General features: G+C 34.6%; 2 protein-coding genes across 3 annotated transcripts in view; one reads left to right on the top strand and one right to left on the bottom strand.

Moving 5' to 3' along the window:
• Positions 1-925: 925 nt before the first annotated feature.
• Positions 926-8,203, bottom strand: odr4 (odr-4 GPCR localization factor homolog). Of its 2 annotated transcripts, none has more exons than XM_028472336.1 (14): positions 8,055-8,203; positions 7,678-7,782; positions 7,020-7,139; positions 6,829-6,921; positions 6,270-6,376; positions 6,148-6,184; positions 5,099-5,242; positions 4,918-5,013; positions 2,949-2,996; positions 2,734-2,853; positions 2,547-2,640; positions 1,226-1,423; positions 1,096-1,149; positions 926-1,019 (listed from the first exon to the last, which is right to left on the bottom strand). In XM_028472336.1, the coding sequence occupies exons 2-14, from the start codon at positions 7,774-7,776 to the stop codon at positions 949-951; spliced, it is 1,281 nt and encodes a 426-aa protein (XP_028328137.1). In that variant the 5' UTR covers positions 7,777-7,782; positions 8,055-8,203; the 3' UTR covers positions 926-948. The 2 variants fall into 2 exon arrangements, with proteins under 2 accessions (XP_028328137.1, XP_028328138.1); XM_028472337.1 differs by having other exon boundaries at positions 2,734-2,850.
• Positions 8,204-9,263: 1,060 nt separating this feature from the next.
• Positions 9,264-19,686, top strand: part of LOC114478962 (nucleoprotein TPR-like) — a 46,309-nt gene continuing 35,886 nt past the window's right edge. The window contains exons 1-15 of the mRNA XM_028472335.1: positions 9,264-9,306; positions 9,383-9,541; positions 11,396-11,500; positions 12,958-13,025; positions 13,383-13,473; positions 14,325-14,428; positions 14,496-14,660; positions 14,743-14,835; positions 15,872-15,952; positions 16,603-16,690; positions 16,775-16,912; positions 16,998-17,092; positions 18,737-18,934; positions 19,031-19,138; positions 19,240-19,457. Coding sequence (XP_028328136.1) covers positions 9,303-9,306; positions 9,383-9,541; positions 11,396-11,500; positions 12,958-13,025; positions 13,383-13,473; positions 14,325-14,428; positions 14,496-14,660; positions 14,743-14,835; positions 15,872-15,952; positions 16,603-16,690; positions 16,775-16,912; positions 16,998-17,092; positions 18,737-18,934; positions 19,031-19,138; positions 19,240-19,457 — 1,715 coding nt within the window. The 5' untranslated portion in view covers positions 9,264-9,302. The remainder of the gene's footprint in view (positions 9,307-9,382; positions 9,542-11,395; positions 11,501-12,957; positions 13,026-13,382; positions 13,474-14,324; positions 14,429-14,495; positions 14,661-14,742; positions 14,836-15,871; positions 15,953-16,602; positions 16,691-16,774; positions 16,913-16,997; positions 17,093-18,736; positions 18,935-19,030; positions 19,139-19,239; positions 19,458-19,686) is intronic.

The following is a 19,686-nucleotide window of genomic DNA, read 5'->3' as shown; positions in this document are numbered from 1 at the left end:
TGTTTTACTTGTTACTTTGTTAACTTTTGTTGTCATTTTGTGCATTTGCTGTTGTTTTGTGCGTTTTTGGAGTAAATTTGTGTATAATGTTGGGTTTCATAGTTTAATATTCTTTCTACCCTGAAGGACAAACATTGACCATCATAAATAACTGACCCATCATAAATTATGAGAAACAGTTCAAAGTCTACCAGTGAGAGGGGAGTGGAGTTCTGCACAAAGAAATTCCCATTCTACAGTCCCAAAAGAGAGATTCTGAATTTCAAAGCTGCAATATACCATAGTCTATACTAGACTTGAGCACCTGGTGGCCTGGGGGCCACATGCGGCCCTCGTTAGAATTTTCTGCGGGCCTCAAAGTAAATGCATGGAATGATTCCAAGAAACATTGACAAAAAAAATACATAAAATCACTCCAAAAACACACAACTGCTAGAATAAAAAGAAAGAAAAGAAAATGACAACAAAAAGGACATTGAAAAGACACAAAAAAACAACATGAAAACACACAAGAAAAAAGTGGAAAAGTATTTTTAAAAATTACAAAAAAAGGACTCAGAGAAACCCAAAAATAAAAAACAAAAATATAAAAGAACAGAATGACAGAAAAATATACAAAACAACTAGAAAAAACCCCACAAAAAATACAAACAAAAATCCACAAAATTACAACAGTTATTATTTTAAACCCTGACATGAATGTTGATTGTTGTTGTTTTTGGCCCTCACTTTATTAAAAGTTGCCCATGTCTGGTGGTGGTTTAGATCTTTTGAAGGCAAAATGTGAAATTGACAGAATACAAAAAATAAATCAAAAATCAAAGAAATGTTCACTCAAGTGCTCATTCATGCATTCTATTCAGATTGCTGATATTTAGAGAGAGAATAAGACCTTTAAAACCCTTAAAAAAAAGGAAACTAAATCTATTTGGGGAGACCACTTTAATCTCAAACGTCACTGAGGTACAGCATCGAAGCAGCAGCAGAAAGTAAAACAACAGCAGCGGCCGTAACAACCCCTGAAATAAAGAAGAAATATCAAATATCAGGACAGTAAATAAACCAAAATGTAACAAATGTAAGTGTTTTATTTACCGATGTAATTTGTTCTCCTAGGCTCTGGTGCTTTTACGTCGTCCACAGTGGGCTCTGGTGGAAACACACAAAGCATAATGTTCAAAATTGTTCAAATCAACGTTTAAAATATTCCTGTAGAAGCACAAACCTGCTGTGACGTCATCCTGGATGAGTTCAGCAGCCGTTTCCTGTCTGACGTCCAAGTCTTCATCAGTTGTGCTGATGTCTAACATCTCCTTTAGTCGCTCCGACACCTCACACAGGCCCTCGTCACTGAACTGGTAGTCGCACACGCTCACTGGTCCGTTCACTGGGCAAAAAACACGACGTGGGAGGCACAAATGTTCTGGAACAAATAAATAAATAACAGCTTTAGGAAACGCCATCATTAGAAACTTTTATCATCAAATAAACCTGTAGTTGTGGGTTTAAAAAGGACTGTAACAGAGAGCGACTACAACAGATTGTGTGCATTTTTTAAACCGTTATTAATTAGATGTGGATTTATGATTCATTTCAAATAACACTTAATTAGGGTATTTATTCCTATTATCTATACATGCTGCATTTTCTTCCTTTTCGTTGGAGGAAATCCTACTTCCCGTGTGCGAAAAATCACCAGATTTTGCAACAAGGTCCATTTCCATCCCACATGGCCTCAGATGCAAAAACAAGCCAATCGTCCTAAAAGTGGCCCCACAGCAAACCTCTAAAGTAAACATTTAACATTTAAATAAAACATTTTGAAAAAAAAAAAAACCCAATGAGCAACAGATTTACAACTTTCATCAAAACGTAGCTAAAACACTGAAGGAATCTTTGTATATTTAAACTTATCGCGAATTATGAAGTCCATTACTCTGTTTTTAAAAACATCAGTTTTTCCATTTATGGAGTCAATCAATCATTGTTAAAAACAAACTACCAACATCTCACATCACGCAAAATTTATATTTTTGTCTTAATAACTGAATTTTTACCAGCCGTTTTAAATCTGCCTTTAAACGCTAACAGCTGCTGTTTTGCACACAGGTGACTGGTGTAGTTAGCTACTGAAGCTACATGTGCTAATTAGCTGTTAAAAGTTGAGAGTTAAAGCCTCAGCTTATGCAACGTTTTCATTTTTGCCAAAAATTGCCTGACCCCGACAAGTGCTGCGCAGCGGCTATAATTGTATTTCTATTATCTTTACTATATTCTATTATTATTTATTTCCCTTTATGTCTTTTCTTTTTTTCCTGTTTTTTTTCTTTTTTTTAAAAAAAATCATTTATTTTCTATTTTATAAAATCATAATTATATACTGTATATTTGTTTTTAGTCCTCAGTGAGCTTTGGGGTCCAGAAGTGTAAAGTTCTCTGTTGGTCTTATCAGTGAGCTTCACTGTGATTGGCTGAGCCTGAGCCAACGTACGGTTGACCCTGAGATGTGACTAATGTACAAACACACGGGCAGTAAACATGTGCACCTGTGTGTCTATTGTCCTGGCCTGAGGTCAGCAGCTCCTCCAGCACCATCTGAACCCTGGTGGTTACCGTAGAAACCACATCTCTCTTCAGCAGCTGTACACAAATAAACCTTTTGTTTTACTTTCATTTATTTTCTACGCGTGCTAGTGAAATATTAATAATAATAATAATAATAATAATAATCACCTTCTCTGCTAGTTTGGCCTTTGGTTTGTTGCTGTACAGGAACGCTCTGCTGTGGATCGCTCCACTGATGGAAACGCGGCCTCCAGAAGGTCGGACCAGATCTACAGGACTCTGTTCCTGCTAACGCACACAGTTGTAATATTAATAATCCATTCAGATAAAAGGAAACAATGTATTTATTATGAATGTTTAGGAATACGGTGTGTGTCTCTTACGGCTGCGACAAGTAGCTGAACTTTATATGTCTGTCTCTGATTTCTCCTCTGGAAGAAAAATTATTCATTTTAGAGAACAACACTCAACAAGAGTGTTAAATAATGGTGTAACGTAGTGCTGTGCGATATAGAGAACATTTTATATCACATTATAGTATTTCTTCCTTAAAAGTACATGAAATTACTGGAAAATTCATTATATATAAAATAAACTAATATATATATATATATATATTTAAGTATCCCAAAATAAATGTTACTTCCTCTTTAAGAATCTTCTCAATTAAGGAATATTCGTTGTGGAATACGCGTGTAGACTACGTCACTTTCTTCACTCGCAATCTTACGACGTTTGTTAAATATTTTAATTGTACACATGTAAATATTTGACTGTTTTTGTGGTGTTTTTAATTGTTAATTAAAACAAACAAAAGAAAGACAAAAAAGGAAAAAAACACAGACGATATATAAAAAAAAAACCGATCAAAACACAAAACACAACATTAACGATCTAAAACCAAACAGAAAATAAGACGAAAACCAAAATAAATCAGAAAAAATACATTTCTAATTATTATTTAAATATTTAAATAGCATGCGTTGAAACAATTCTATGGGATCAAATTAGGGTCAAAGTGTGTGTGCACAAAAGAAAATCTGTGTGTGAAAAATAAAATTTATATTTGTAAAATACATTTTGTGTGTGAAATATTTACACCAGACACAAAATTTATTTTACAAATACAAATGATTTTTTGTTGATCAGGCACTTTGATGTATTTGTTGAATCAATAAATAAGCTCTTGATCATTAAACTTTGTTCTCTAGCGCCACCATCAGGACAAACTTTTTAATCATAATGAATTTATCTTGAATAGTTTTCATCCAAATCTTCTTAAATTTACCAACAACAATAATGAGCAGTAGAGTATGTACCCTATTGGTTGCAATGATCATGTAGCGCCACCATCAGGTCAAACTTTCCGTTTTAGAGTCAGTGAATAGAGATAATAATAATAATAATAATAATAATAATAATAATAATATTAGGGTTAAGTCACTGAATTGTTTCAGATCGAATTGTTCTAATTTAACCAAAATTGTCCATTAATCAAATCAGTAACAACGAATCGTGATTCAAATTGAATTGTTAAAACAAATTGTTACTTCCCTAGTGTTTATTTATTGGTTTATTTAACTGGGACAGTGTACATTAATATCTATATAGAACATGTAGCAGATTTAGCCAGAATGATATTTTTAGTCCCTGGAAAGAATGTTCAAATGTCACCCTAAAAAAATTCAAATATACAATAAAATATACAATGACAAATGTAGCTACATAATAACATATCACACTTCCATATTACATATAAAAAATAAAAATAAACAGCATGTGAAAAAGGCTACCGGACTTTACACGCCCTCACTTTGTTCTTCTTCTTCTTGTTGTTGTTGTGTAAACTAGTTAAAATCACTACTTCTCTGTTATTTGTGAACAGATCAGGCTGAAATGATGTAGATATAATCTATAGATGTGTACGCATCGATGCTCAGAGCCACTCTTTTTTCGGCAATTTACATGAAAGTTGTTTTCTCATTTATTTGTGAGTCAAATATTGCGACAGTTGGTGGTACTAAATCATTGCCACATATTAATTTATGAATGGGGTCCATTACTCTGTATGTGACACTGGGGTGCCAGGGGGCCCCATTTCTCAAATGACTCCTAATTCATTAATGCTCGTTGAATCGGGCTGTAATATGACATGGATGTTCTATGAGCGGATGTCTAGAGCCTCTCAGAAACATTTTTTACTCTGTGGAACCGAGTCATTTGACTGAATTCTCGGAAACGTGGTACGTGCTATTCAGCGTGAAACGTTCCGCGTAGTTCATCTGAACTTGTTTATTTATTATTTTTATAATATATAATATTCTTCTCCAGTCGTTGTAGGATTCATCCAACCTGTCCCGCTGTGAGCTCGTGTTCCTCCGTCAGCTTCTTCCCGTCAATCAGACACACTCCGTTGTTTATTTGGTGCGTCCACGTCTTCAGCCCCTCCTGAAACAAACATTTAACCTGAGAATAGTTTCTATTACAGTCACAAATTACAGCTTAGAGCGTGTGTGTGTGCGTGCATGTAAACCTTAAGACATTGATCCAGGTCCTCCGCACTGGTCCGGTTCTCTGGTAACTGGACCAGTAGATCTACGTTGAGACAGCAGGACACACTGGGCCAGGAAGCACACACACCTGATTGGTACTTCCAGTCTGCAGGTTTAGCTGAGCTCTGAAACAGACCAGGAAACACACATGACTGACAGCAGCAAAATACTGCATGGATACTGTGAATTATCAATGAAATAACAGTGATATGAAATAAGTGAAATGTCAAAGATACTAAAAAATGTTACACAAAAACAAAAGTGGAGTTTTAGCTCAGCTAATTCAAATTTAAAAGGACATTATTATATTAAATGCTATTTTTTTCAAAAGATTATTGAAAAATTAAAACGTGTAATATCTTGAGAAGTTTAATCTTTGTTTCTGAATTATTAGAATTGTGCACCGAGTGTTTAAAGCAGACCAGGGTGACTGATGGTCCGGGGGCCACATACGGCCCCAAAAGTAAGCAGGCAAAATGACTCAGTGAAAATATTGAAGAAAAAAACACCAGAAAAACACACAAAATAACAAAAATAAACAAAAGTCAACTAAAATAATCACAAATGCACAAGGTGACAATAAAAATAAAAGAAGAATATACAAAGAACCAACAAAATTACACAAAATAAACAAAAGTCAAGTATAATAATAAAAAACACAAGATCACAACAAAAATAACAGAATATACAAAAAACATCAAAAGTATACAAAATGAGAACTGATAATTACAACAAATGACACAAAACCGCAATAAAAACACATGACTCCAAAAACACGTAAAATTACTCCATTAAACATAAAAAAATCACAAATAAATACACAAAATGACAACAACAACAAAAAAAGTCAATTAAAATAGTATAACAGACAGGGTGACAATCAAATCAAAATAACAGAAAAATATACAAAAAAAAAAACTCAACAAAATGACACCTGAAATAAACAAGTTGACAACAAATTATGCAAAATGCCAATAAAATACACAAAATGACCAAATCTTTTTTAACACTTGTAAAACTTAAAACTAACCTTTGGGTCTTTGACGTCAAATGTTCTGCAGACAGTTCTGTTTAACCATTGTTAAAAAAAAATAACCAGGAACAATTGTTTCTTCTACAAAGAACAAAGTCTTTGGGAGGAAAAAAAGATACTTTCTGGTTTTAGGGTTGACCTGAAGCGTCACATGGTCTGTGATGTCATCATCTGCTGGGGTCCACAGGCAATCTGAGGAGATCAGGTTCTCCACACCAAACACCAGCTAGTGGAGGAGCGCACACGCACGCGCACACACAAACACACACACGCACACACACACACACACACGGCAATGCAAAATAAAAGCTCTGCCAAAATGTCCACTTCCTGTCGTGTCATGGATTGAAAGTTGTTGTCAAAAAGGCGACGAATGTTGATAAGAATCCCCTGAATACGGCCGATACATGAAGTCATATTAAAAAATAAAAAACAAGTAAACCACTGTCTTTTCTGGCAAAGAAACGCAAGAAATCACAAAAGGAATGAAGTTAAAAAAGATAAAAATAAAAAAAATCTTAAACATTTTTCTATGGGACTCCAAATCCCACAATTCAATGCTTTTTGTCAGTAAATCCCTATCAGAGCATTTATGAGAACAACTTTTGCACAACTGTGACTTTATGTGGTTAAGCAGCTTTAAAGTGTACTTTTTGTGTGGCTGTTGATGATTCTCACCTGTCGGAGTGTTGTCAACGTTTCCTTGGAATCTGTGTCAGAGATGAGGAAAACTCCTAAAACAGACAGACCTCCAGGAAGCATCCTGGAAACCTGACAACCAACAGGAACAATACGCAGACACGTTTAATTTTGGTAAACGAAAACAAAAAAACAGGATGTAATACATATTATATCAACGACCATCTCACCTGTCGAGCGTGCTCCGTGACCCACAATTTGTCCACAGGATTTCTGGCTAGCGTCGTAGCATCATCCTCTCTTAGCGGGGTTCGTGTTGCCATGACAACAAAGTCTCTCAAGGCCGAGCTCTGAAGTGATACGATGGAATTGTTGGGAATTTTATATTTTGATAAGCGCTACGAAATGCCTGTTTTATAATAATAATAATAAAGAAAGTTGAATTTAATTGAAAAAAATATATACAGTATGTATATACAGTACGTCATTTTTTTCTTATTCAATGAAAAACAGTGGACTTTTTTCACTTCATATAATGTTATTTCTTTTAAAAAGTGTCTGAAATAGAAGGTGATGTTTTTTTTCCGCTAGTCTAAAAACAAAAGAACAACAACAACAACAAAAAAAAACCTGAAAGTCAGATCAGGTTGTTTTTTTTCCTTTGATGTGGATTCTCATATAAATTGTATTAACATAAAGATTATTGACCCTCGCTCTTATATATAGGGACGGTTGTGGGTTTGAATCTCAGCACATTTATTTGTAACCATCCAGAATAAGATGCAGGTTTAGAGTTTGTATTTGATTGAGTGTAATAATGCATTGTGTGGGATTTTAATGCATTTTATGTGTTTTAATTGCTTAATAACAGGTGATAGTGGACCTCACCTGTCCAATAAGCAGGCCTGTGATTGGACCTGCTTGTTGCTCACATAGTTTAGACAGATATCCCTCCACAGCTTCCTCTACTATGTAGCCACGACCCATTGTGTCCTAAAATGTAAATAAAGGAAGAAGATGCTGAGTTTACATGATTTTCATGTTTGGCGTTATGTTTTAGAATAATAATAATAAAAAAAAAACAGTTGAAATCAGGTGAAATTTAACGAGATATCCAAAGCAGTTAAGTCATATAAGCTTTTAATTGTATCCTTCCAACTTCTGCTAGCTCATATCAATCAAAGGCTACAGTTAACTAATAGAAAAATGTCCAAAAATGACATTTACAACGGCTAAATATCTAATATTTAACACAATTTACGTACCTTGAGAGAAAGACCATAAAACGCAAAGTGGTGTTTGGAGTTTGGACCAAACGAAAACTGTTTTTACAGTTTTATTCCTGACAGCTGTAATGGGTTCGTCAGCAAACGTGAAAAACACAGTTTACCACAATGCTTTGCGCCATGACGTATTTCCGTCGCGCTGATTTTCCGTAAACGAGGCTCGTTTTGTAATGTTAAAGAGATGAGATATGGCAAAATTGTATTCAAAATAAAACGTCAAAACTCGTGTTGGTTTTACTTATTTACTAAAAAAATTAAAAATTGATGAAATAATTCAAGAATGCGTTATTCAGTGGCTACATTAATTATATTATATCTCATATAAACTTTATATCATCTTACCTAAATACAATTTGAATGAAATTGTGTCATAATTTTGTATGGGCTTCAAATACTAAAATAATTAATCAACATTTAATAATGACAATTATTATTCATATGGAAATATTATGTATTATGAGTATTATTAGTATTAGGCTTTTGATTATTCCAGTGAAAATGTCTATTTTACAATTCAAGTGAAAAAAAAAAATGACATATTCTTTAATTCGTGTTCTAAATTGAGTGTGGAATATTTTTCTTTACCTTTTTTTTATCAGGTCGGTCACTGATAACTATTTCTCATTTGTAGTAATGGTGTCAGTGTCCAAGTACCTAATAATACAAATAATAACCACTAACCTAAACTAATATTTACTTTCAAAACTTTGAAAAAAGTAAATATGTCAATTTTAAATTACATTTTCAAAGCATTTTGGATATGACACAAGACGACAAAAAAAAAATTATAATAATCTAATCAATTCATCTTGTGTCATATTTATTTACGTGTTTATGTATGTATTGAGTCATTTCTTTATGTATTTAATTACTTAATGGTAATAATATTAACGACTAATATCTTAAATATATCGTCCTTGTAAAATAATGTAGCTGCTTGTACTTTGCAATTAAAAATATTTTGCAATTGACGTTGCACATTTAAATGAGCAGCAACTTTTTTTAAATAAAGAAAAAGCAATGTGTGTGCATTTTAACCGGTAATATATTTTTGCCTTCACCAGTTTGAGATTATTTTATTTTATTTTATTTCATTTCATTTCATTTCATTTCATTTTATTTTATTTTCAAGTGTTAGGTCTTGACGAGCACTACATTTTATTTTGAAAGTTCTTGGGGATGCGCTTGACACTTCTATGTGATTTTCACACCGTCTCTCGGGTGTCCATGGGTGAGATTATTTCAATTTAAGCCTTTTTTTTTTGGAAGAGTTTAACGGCTCCGTTTGGTTATTGTTTGCCTGTCAGTGGCGGACATGGCGACCGTCCTGCTGCAGGCCCTGGAGCGGGCGGAGTTGAACAAACTCCCGAAAGGCATTCAGAACAAACTGGAGAAGTTTGTGACGGAGCTACAGGGCGCTAACGAGCTGCTCCGGACCCAGCATGAGCGATTCAAAGCGGATAGCGGTGCGTATGACCGAGCCCCTGCTGCTGTCTACAAGCTGTCATAGAACAGCAGAACCGCTGTTGAAGAATACCGATATAACTTGTATTCGTTCGGCACATTTTTTCGTTTTGCTACTATTTAAATTTTTGATACAAGCTTCTCTCGCTAACAATTGATAGCATATTGTGCTAATGCTAACTTTGGCGGAACACGAGTTTAAACCTCAGCTTTAAAGTATATTAAACATTACAACAGTCTCAAAATAGTGCCGAATGAATGACAAGTCTCTTATAAAACATTAACCATCATAAGAAGTTGCATTAGTTGTTGTGGTATTTGTAAATGTTCATAAAAACCACAATTTACTCTAAAATCAAATGAAGTTTGGCCTGACTACAATCATTTATTGATATTTAATTTACTACATATAATTTTGTCCACCTGTAGTCACAATGAAAAGTCAAGTATTTTGCTCATTAGTTTTTGCCATTTGGTGCCACATTTGAAAGAAATAAGTTGCCAAACAGTGACAAGTGTTGTCATTCCCACAAAATCAACGCAATAAATGACTCTAAAAACACACAAAATGACAGAAATATTAACAAAACTTAAAAAAATATACATATCGACTCCATAAATACACCGTACACTATTTTTTTTTCCTTTCTGCATTTTTGTATATAGTTTTTTTTTTTTTGCTTGCTGTAACATGTGGATTTCTCCATTGAATAAAATAAAGTATAATCTAATCTAATAGCTCCAAAAACACAATCTGACTATAGAAACACTCAAAAAGTAAACAAAAATGCATTAAATATCCACAAAATAACAGCAAACACTCACAAAATGAGAGAAATATTAATTAAATAAGATTACAACAAAAGCAGATCAAATTAATCCAAAAACACACAAAATGACAACAAAATATTACAAAAAGCCTTTGTTTTTAATGCTCAGATTGGTTAATATTTTAAACTAGTGCAGTAACCGTAGGAAGTATGCATTGCTATAGAAAAGTGGGAGGCTTAATATTTAGCACTGTAATACAGGCTAGCATACATTTCTTCAGTGACACAGATATCGTGATGTATCGTGGATAGGGATGTAAAGATTAATCGTAAGGCGTAGGTGTCATGGTTCACGTCGATACTCTGAAATTGAATCGCAGTACTTTTTTTAACAGCAGAGGGCGCTATCTATTTCGGGATTTGTTTTAAAGTCCAATTGTTAAGGCACAAAATACATTTTCAGTTGCACTTTTAAAAAGAATTATTATGCAGTTTTGCATAGTTTACTGTAGAGCCAGAATTTAAATGAATAGGCTTCTTCTTTTGTAGTATTTCTTTATTTATTTCATTCAGGATTTATTTCTAATTCAATTGCATTGTTTTGCATAGTTTATCAAGGGATTCTTTAAAATAATACAATATTTGTATTTATTTTTTCGAATAAAAAAACGAATAATTTTCAGTCATTTTTCTACAATCTCATTTTGTAAAATAAGTCATGAATCTAATCGTATCTCGAGTTGAGTGAATCATGACTTTCCTGATCGTGGATGAAATTTCTTGCAATATATCTAGTTTCACAGAATCGCTGTATCGTGATATAATCGTCATTGTGGGCAAAATATCATGACAGTATTGTATCGTGAGGTACCTGGCGATACCCTTCACTAACCCTGATATTGATTAAGATGAACTTAGGTTCATGTGTTTGTTAACTGCAGAATAAATACTTCGTTTTTCTCATTAATGTTACAGTGTTTGCTTGTGTGTTGTTCTGAACACATGGAGTAGTTCCCTCTAATGCTCTGTATTTTTTATTTCAAAGACATGTGTGTAATCATCATGTTTTTTGTTGTGGCCCTACAGAGCAGCAGTACTTTGACATTGAGAAGAAACTGGTGGAGAGTCAGGAACAAATCCTGTGTGCAACCAAAGAGCTGCAGACCATTAAGGAGGAGAACAAGAAGCTCAGTGAGTGCACACGCACACACGTGTACACAATCTGCTGCTCATGGACTTTAATAATCATAGATAAAAGTTAAACATCACTATTCTTCAACTAACTCACTGAAACACAGACTGGGCTAAGAGCTAACGCTAACTACTTCCTTAAAGGAATAGACCAAGTAAAAACAGTACAAGTCTTACTGTTTATGGTCAGATTTAACACTTGTATGGAAGGATAAAAGTCAACATGTCACACGTCGTATGAAATAGATATTAAACTAACGTCACTATTCATCTGTCCCAACGTGTGAAACGCTATAATTTTACATGTTCACAAGACAAAGCTGGTTCCATTAGACAATAATGTAATTATTGTGATTATTACACCTAAATATCCTGTTAGTGATGCTCTCAGTAATTGTTGATTAAATCATCAGCTTGATCAGGTTTATTTATAGGAAATATGAGATTTATCAACCATAACTTTATGTAACTCATTATCAGATGTAAAATAAACAACATTCAGCAGCAGTGGTTTATATTATACTGTATCATGTGCTTTTTCATTATTATTATTATTATTTAGAAAATAAATTCATTATACCTGAGGAAATAAATGCCAAAATTTCCCCATAATATTTTTGTAATACATTCCCTGCTGTTCGTTTAATGTTAGATGTTACTTTTACCTCAGGTGTCCGCACCGATTTATTATTTACAAAATGCCATGCACATTTTCTTTAATTAAGCATTTATTTGATGTTTATATTTGTACATTGAACAGTTTATTTTATTGAGTTTTTTTTGTTTTTTATTTCTAGTTTTTTTTTAACCTCTTTTTAAATGTTACGTTTAAAATAACTATTTTTAAATTATTTTGAATGTGTTAAAAAAACCGAATCAATAATTATCAATATCTACTGATATGATACACTTTTATCGTGATACATTTTTCAGTCTTTGTTTAGTGGTTCTCTGTGGAACCACTGCTTTAACCATAGAAATAAGTGAAAAGATCACTTTTAAAAAACTATTTATGTCGCCTAGGGCTGCACAATTAATTAAACTTTAATCGCCATCAAAATTTTGGTTCCCACGATTAAATTAACCTGATCGTCTGCAATATTTACATTTGAAATACTGGCTCTGCACTGATGGTGTATTTATTCAGTTAACAGTTAGTCCGTTTTAAAGTCTTGGGTTATTTAATTAATTATTATTCTTATTTAAAGTGTCATTTTACACTGTAAATAGTACACATATTGTTTTTTTAAAAGTTGTGTAATAAAACCCCAGATTTTTTTACCTAACATGATAAATAATTGTGATTACAGTATTGATCAACAATCAATTTGGCCATAATTGTGTTGCCCATGTGGGGGCAGTTGACAGGGGACTACAAGCTGATAATTTCATGTTTTTTTAATACGCGAGAGCAGTTCTTCATCTTTTCTTGTATATTTCATTTACTGTCTGTACAGATGAAGAGTTGTCTGCTCTGAAGGGAATAGAGGGAGAAAACTCAGATGAAAAGCCACCACCACAACAGGTAAAACAAGTCTGATAAATAGCATGCTAGTACATTAGCTTATTGTTCTCAATGTTGATTTTAAAATGTGTTTTTCTTTTTAATCTTTAAATGAGAAATTATGTTGTTTACTTGAATGTCTAAACTACATGCATTTGTGTTGCAGCTTTTAGTCACTTTTCTTACAGGACGTTGGTTAACTCATGCTAACAGTTTATTATTGATGATTTTACAGTTTTCAGTAATTTATTTAATTTTTAAATGTTGATTTGGTGGACTCCATCTACATTATTCACTTCAGTGAATATGTCTACAAGTCTAATGTAATCTTGTGTTTTCTATGGTGTGTGATTTGTGTTAATACGTGCGTTCACGCAGCAAACCAAGGCCAGGTTTGAGATTGAGGCAGAGAGGAAAGAGCTGGCCAGGCTGCTGGAGAAAAGGACTCAGGAGGTGGAGAATCTGACAGGTAGAACGTGATGTTTACATCCACAAACACCAATGGTAAATAAAATATAAGGGTTTTAAGACTGATTAACAATCAGTGAAAGTGGAACCAGTTACTGATCACATGATCATTTAGAAATAAGATTTTCAATTTGTCATGGAGGAGGACTTCTAATGGAATTCCTGTAGGCAATGTTGCATACTTATCAAAGAAGTAGATTAATGTTATTTAAATGTTCGTTAGTTAACGATTAATGTTCATGTGGAATTGTTTTCTTAGGAATTTTACATTTTGATAAGTGCTACAAAACTGTTTTTGTAATTGGTGTTATATAAATAAAGTTGAATTAAATTTGATATGAAAACAGAAGGACTGCTTGGATTAAATTTAACTTGCCTAAAACTATCTAATTTGAAATAAATAAATGAATAAATATTAGCTATAATGCTGTTGAAATGTCTGTCAACTCTTGTTTTTTTCAGCATCTAACAAAAAACCTTGTAAACATCTAATCCTACAGCCACTTATTTAACCATATCATCATTTAGAATAAAGATCATTATTTTTTTGTGTGTATATTTTCCCATCATTTCTTACTATTTTAGTTTTATGGGATTTTCTTTGTGAATTCTTGTTGTTTTGTGTGTTTTTAGAGTAATTTTGTGTTTTTTGTTGCAATTTTCTGCACTTTTTAAGTCATTTTTGTGCATTTAAAAAAAATTGTTTTGTCATTTAGTGTGTTTTTTATTCATTAGGTGCAGTTGCTTTAGGGACATGCAAAATTAGACCTTGTAGAAATGTTGACCTATAGCACAGTATTATTAAGTATTTGTTTTACATACACCAAAAGCTTCTGTCTCTGTGGTTTTTAGATGATGTGAAGCGACTTAATGAGAAACTGACTGAAACCAACAAAGTGAAAATGGAGCTGCAGCTCAAACTGGATAATATTCAGTCCTCTGAAGCCACCGTACAGGTAAACATCAGATCTACTCAGACAAATCCAGCAAACTGGGCAATTAAAACCAAACATTTTGATCTAGCATCGGGAAAAGCGCTTGGAGCAGGAAAAAGAGATTCTGGAGCAGAAAAGCGAGTGGCTCACGGCTGAGCTGAAGAGCAAAAGTGAAGAGCTGCTGAATACCAACAAAGACAAAGGTAAAGAGATCCTGGAGCTGCAGGGGAGTCTGAAGAACAGCAAAGATCAGGTAATGAACCAAACTACAAGTGATGCAGCATGTAAAGCTCAACACGGCGCCAACGTCCTTTGTGATGAACTTTGTTGAACAGGTGAACAGGTTGGAAGTTCAAGTGGAGTCTCTGAAGCAAACCAATGAGCATCAGAGGAAAATAGCAGAGGAGCTCAACTACAAACTGAAACAGGTGAAAAGACGCCAGAGCAACACGGGACGCAGTCTCAATTGTAAATGTGTTGGATGAGTTAGTCTTACTGGGTTTAATTATTATATAAATCAGAATTATCGTACTTTTTTGTGAGCAAAAAAAGAAGGGGGAAGACTTTTCTTGATTATTTTTACCAATTTTTACTAGAGCTGTGTTCAATAGAATGAATGCTTTCAACTAGGGATGTAATGATTAATCATAAAACAGTTAAAAATTGATGCGTAGGTATCGCTGTTCATATTGATGCTCTGAAAATTGAATCGCAGTACTTTTTTAAACAGCAGAGGGCGCTATCTATTTATCCTTCTCTTGTCCAGAAGCCTAGGTGGAGAGCGGAATCTGCTACTACTCTCATTCTGGCCGCTTTCTACTCGTAAACATGTTCATAAATGATTCCTTACCCTTTTAGCTCCAAAAGAATATCTGTAATATCTGTAAAAGTCACGTTTTTCTATTAGCTCTGTCTGCTAGCGCAAAGCATCTCTTATTCACTGCAAGAACATCTGCATTCCAACCGACCACTGGGTTACCAGCGCCCTCTGCTGGTTCAAACAAATATCTGATGTAAATAGAGTGCAATGACTGGTTTTTTTAAAGTCCAATTGTTAAGGCACAAAATACATTTTCAGTTGCACTTTTAAAAAGAAACGGAACTATTATACAGTTTTGCATTGTTTACTATAGAACCAGAATTTAAATTAATAGGCTTCTTCTTCATTTGTATTCCTTTATTTCATTCAAGATTTATTTTTAGTTAAATTGCATTGTTTTGAATAGTTTATCAAGGGATTCTTTTGACAATGAAAAATAAAAGAAAAATAGTACAGTATTTACTAGTTTTTTCCCGAAAAAAATAAAGGAATATTTTTCAGTTATCATTTGTCTACAGTCCCATTTTGTAAAATAAATCGTGAGAGAATCGTATCGTGAATCGTATCGGGAGTTGAGTGAATCGTTACATCCGTAGTTACAACATAGAATTTTATAAAATCTGAATCTGTTCATGTGTCTTTAGGCCAAAGAAGACCTGAGTGCCATGGATGAAAAATATCGCAATGAACTTAACGCTCACGTCAAGTTGTCATCACTTTATAAGGTGAGAATCAGGGTTGGGGTCAATTACATTTTTAATTTTCTATGTTATATTACAATTAAATTACAATTATTATTGTAAACCTGTTTTGATGATTGTGTGTGTGCATTGGATTAGAATGTAATAGAATAATAATTGAATCTTATGTAAAAGCCCAATGGGACAAGAGTTGGTATTTATCAATAGCTATAAACTCTTTGGACAAAACATCAGTTACATTCACAGTATTATTATGTAAAATTGTATCATCACTATTTCAATAAAATTGCGTCCTACTTCTAACCCACGGTTTTTCAACCTTGGGGTCGTGACCCCATGTGGGTCACCTGGATATCAAAAGGGGTCCCCTGAAATGTCTAGTAATCCCCAGTTTTGTGTCTAGAATTTTTATGCCAATTACGAAGTCAATTCTCTAGACTCAATTACAATTCAGTTACAATTACAATGACAACAGATTGTTCTCCTAATTATAATTACATGATAATTGGAATTATCAATTATGTGATTACAGTTATAATTGACTTCATTGTGTTTTGAAGAAATAGTTTCCCAAATATTATATATTTTTGTCAAAACACGAGTCAGCAGCAGTCTGTAAAATCCCAACATTGTGTTGTCTTGTCATTATGTTGTAATATAATTCCTCTCTGTAGGGGGCAGCAACTGACATGGAAAGCAAGAACCAGGAGCTGAACAGAGCTGTGGAGGAACTCAGTAAACTGATTAAAGACACTACGGAGGGTACGGTTCCACACATCCTGAAACCTTTAAGTGCTGAGTAATGTAATGCTTTACCCTCTGTGTGATGAGATATCTTCTTTGCAGCGAACAAAACTTTAGAGAAGAAGGTTTCTGAGGGCGAGGAGCTCAAACGCAGACTTGAAGCAGAACTGAGAGAGAAAATCAAGAAGATGGAGAAGGAGCTGGAAAATGCAACAGTGAAGGCTGCAGGAATACACTGCTGTAGGAACATGATCCCTGGCTCTCACATCTCACAGAGAATTTAACCATCAACCTGTGTGAAGCTGCCTTTATGTTTTTATTGTAGGTGTACCGTCTGTGACGGAGGAGCAGCTGGACTCCATGTGTCCGTCAGCATCGGCCATCGCTGCCATTGTTAAGCCTGGCATGAAGTTTTTTGATGTAAGTTTAGTTTGGTTTATTCACATCAGTGAGGATGAATACATCTGATATTTTTAGTAGCAGTGCTTAAATTCCAACTTTATATGTAATGTTATTTTCCAACATAAATAAAAATAATGACCTTTTTTACATTGACCACAACATGATTGTTGGTAAAGTTTGTTTATTTCTGCATCTGGTGTTATTTGGACACAATCAGTTATGAATCAGCTGCACTGGAGCTTATCCCAGTCTACTAAAGTGGCTTACACACATAGGCATTTATTACCTTTAAAGACATTTTTTCATCTGTTACAGACCCCACACATGAAGGAAGATTAATAATCAGACTTTCTAGTTTTTCTCTAAATTCCTCCTGGATCTTTTAATTGAACAGCTCTGAGGAGAGATGACAAGAGTAGTACTATTTAAAAAGTGGTTTATTCTCATTACAGTCACAAGTCAAATACAGGCACAGGTGGCTAGCAGAAGAAACTTATGTCTGTCTGTGTCTTTCTATTTCTGTCTGTCTGTCTCTTACTCACTTTTGAACAAAAACATTGAAAAATACAGAAATAAACGAAATATCTCTCAAGCCATAGTCATAGCCAACCGTTTTGATTGTACTGTGTGCAGTGCGCTCCAGTAATCTCAACACAACACAACACACACACAATTTTGTTCCATCACCAAGCCTAAATATCCTTCTACAAGCCAGAAATCTACTGTGAGCAAACATGATCTAACAAACAAAAGAAGAAGAAGAAGAAGAAACATGGCGACAACCAGAAAACGCAACACGCGCCATGGAAGTGGACATGCGAGAGAAGGGAATGATGGTGGACCAGTTTTTATTTGAAAAATGTCAAGCTAAGAAAAAGAAGGATTTTAGAAATTTAAAGAGTAACTAAACCCATGGTTTTTGCTGACCTGCCACTAAAAATGGTTTGATTATGGGAGGGGTTCCTGGAGCAGTTAAGACACGCCCAGTCTTTACTATATAATCTATGCTATGCAAACTAGCTACTATATTTATTTGCTGTTTCTCTCTATTCCAAGTTCTCTCAATCCAACCTACTCACCACAGATTGTAGAGTCTCCAGGTGATAGTTTATATTTGAGGGGCGGGGCCAAAATTGCTTGTTTGTAACACATGATGGTCCAATGAATGCCAATAGAAAAATTAAATTGTAATAGCCGGATTTCAACTCATAGAGGGCAGGCATTCTGACATTTTACAGCTAAATACGGCAAATTCAATTCATGGTTTTGGGGTTTATTTACTCTTTAATCTTTACGCCTGCTTCCTTGTTTTTCAGCTCGCTTTTTGATTGGCTGCAGACTACAGTCCCTTTCCACGTTACAAATCAGTCATGATTTTCCCCACACACTTGAGGTCTTCAACATTTCTGATTGTTGGGTCCGACCTGTTTCGGAGTCGATTATTAGGACAAATTCACACTTAACGCACCTCAGACTACAGGATAATCTTATAAAACATAAAATAATCTGGCGAATAATCTAGCGTTTGTCATCCTTGGTCAGGGAAGGGGAAAATCAGAACAAAAACAGCGTGATTTTTATAAGTATAATCAAATCTTAGGACCACAGCATCGAAAGTGTCACATCAGAATTAAGATGTTTCTTCCTTTTCCTGCGTTTCAGCTGTACAACGCCTACACAGAGTGTCAGACTCACCTTCAGATTGAGAAGCAGGAGACCCGGAGGCTGAGTCGGGTGCTGGATGAGATCGTACTGGAGGTGGAGTCCAAAGCACCCATCCTGAAACGCCAGAGAGAGGAGTACGAGAACATGCAGCGATCCATAGCGTCCATGTTCAATAAAATGGAACAGGCGCGAACGGTACGTGAAGGAATTGAAATATTGAATCAATCGTCTCTGTGTCCTTTTTAATGTGTTTCTATGAAAAGTAAATTATGATAAAACTTCTGGTTTTAGGAAATTTATGGCTTACAGAAAGAAAAAGAGGAGGCCAAGCAGCAGAACGATGCTCTACAGAGAGAAAAACAGAGAACTGAAAGACAGCTGGAAGACACATCTGCACAGGTACGCAATCATATACTAGGGTTGGTGTCAATTATAATTGTAATTATGATGAAGAATAGGGAGATAAAGTAATTTTTCTGTGTTTTACTTTCTTTTCCCAGGTTTGCGCTCTGTTGTTGGAGCTGGAGGAAGCCAGAGGAAACCAAGTGACCAAGACTGACGACAACTCCATCAGCAGCAGCTCAGAGGTCACCAGCTCTCGTCGATTGACCTTCCGCAGTGTGGAGGAGCTCCAGAGGCAGAACCAAAGCCTGCTGGGAAGGATGAGGGAGCTGGAGGACGAGAAGGAGAGGGAGAAGACTCAAGTAGCATCAGCGCGGTAAGGAAAACACTCCTGGTTCTGCAGAAACCAGGGATATTGGTTTTTGATCAGCAAAAACAGAGCTGCCATTAAGTGGCAGCATCACTGACCACCTGGTTTAAAAGAAGAAGAAAAAAAAACAATACTGTAATTTCTGGAGTAATGAGCCGCATTAAAAAATAATGACAATATTTTGTCTATATACACGCTGCGCATGTCTATAAGCTGCAGGTGTCTACATTAAAAC

The sequence above is a fragment of the Gouania willdenowi genome, chromosome 17, assembly GCF_900634775.1.
Source record: "Gouania willdenowi chromosome 17, fGouWil2.1, whole genome shotgun sequence".
In the NCBI taxonomy this organism is placed as follows: domain Eukaryota; kingdom Metazoa; phylum Chordata; class Actinopteri; order Blenniiformes; family Gobiesocidae; genus Gouania; species Gouania willdenowi.
Note: the sequence above shows the minus strand (reverse complement) of the source record. Positions and strands in the feature narration are given on the sequence as shown.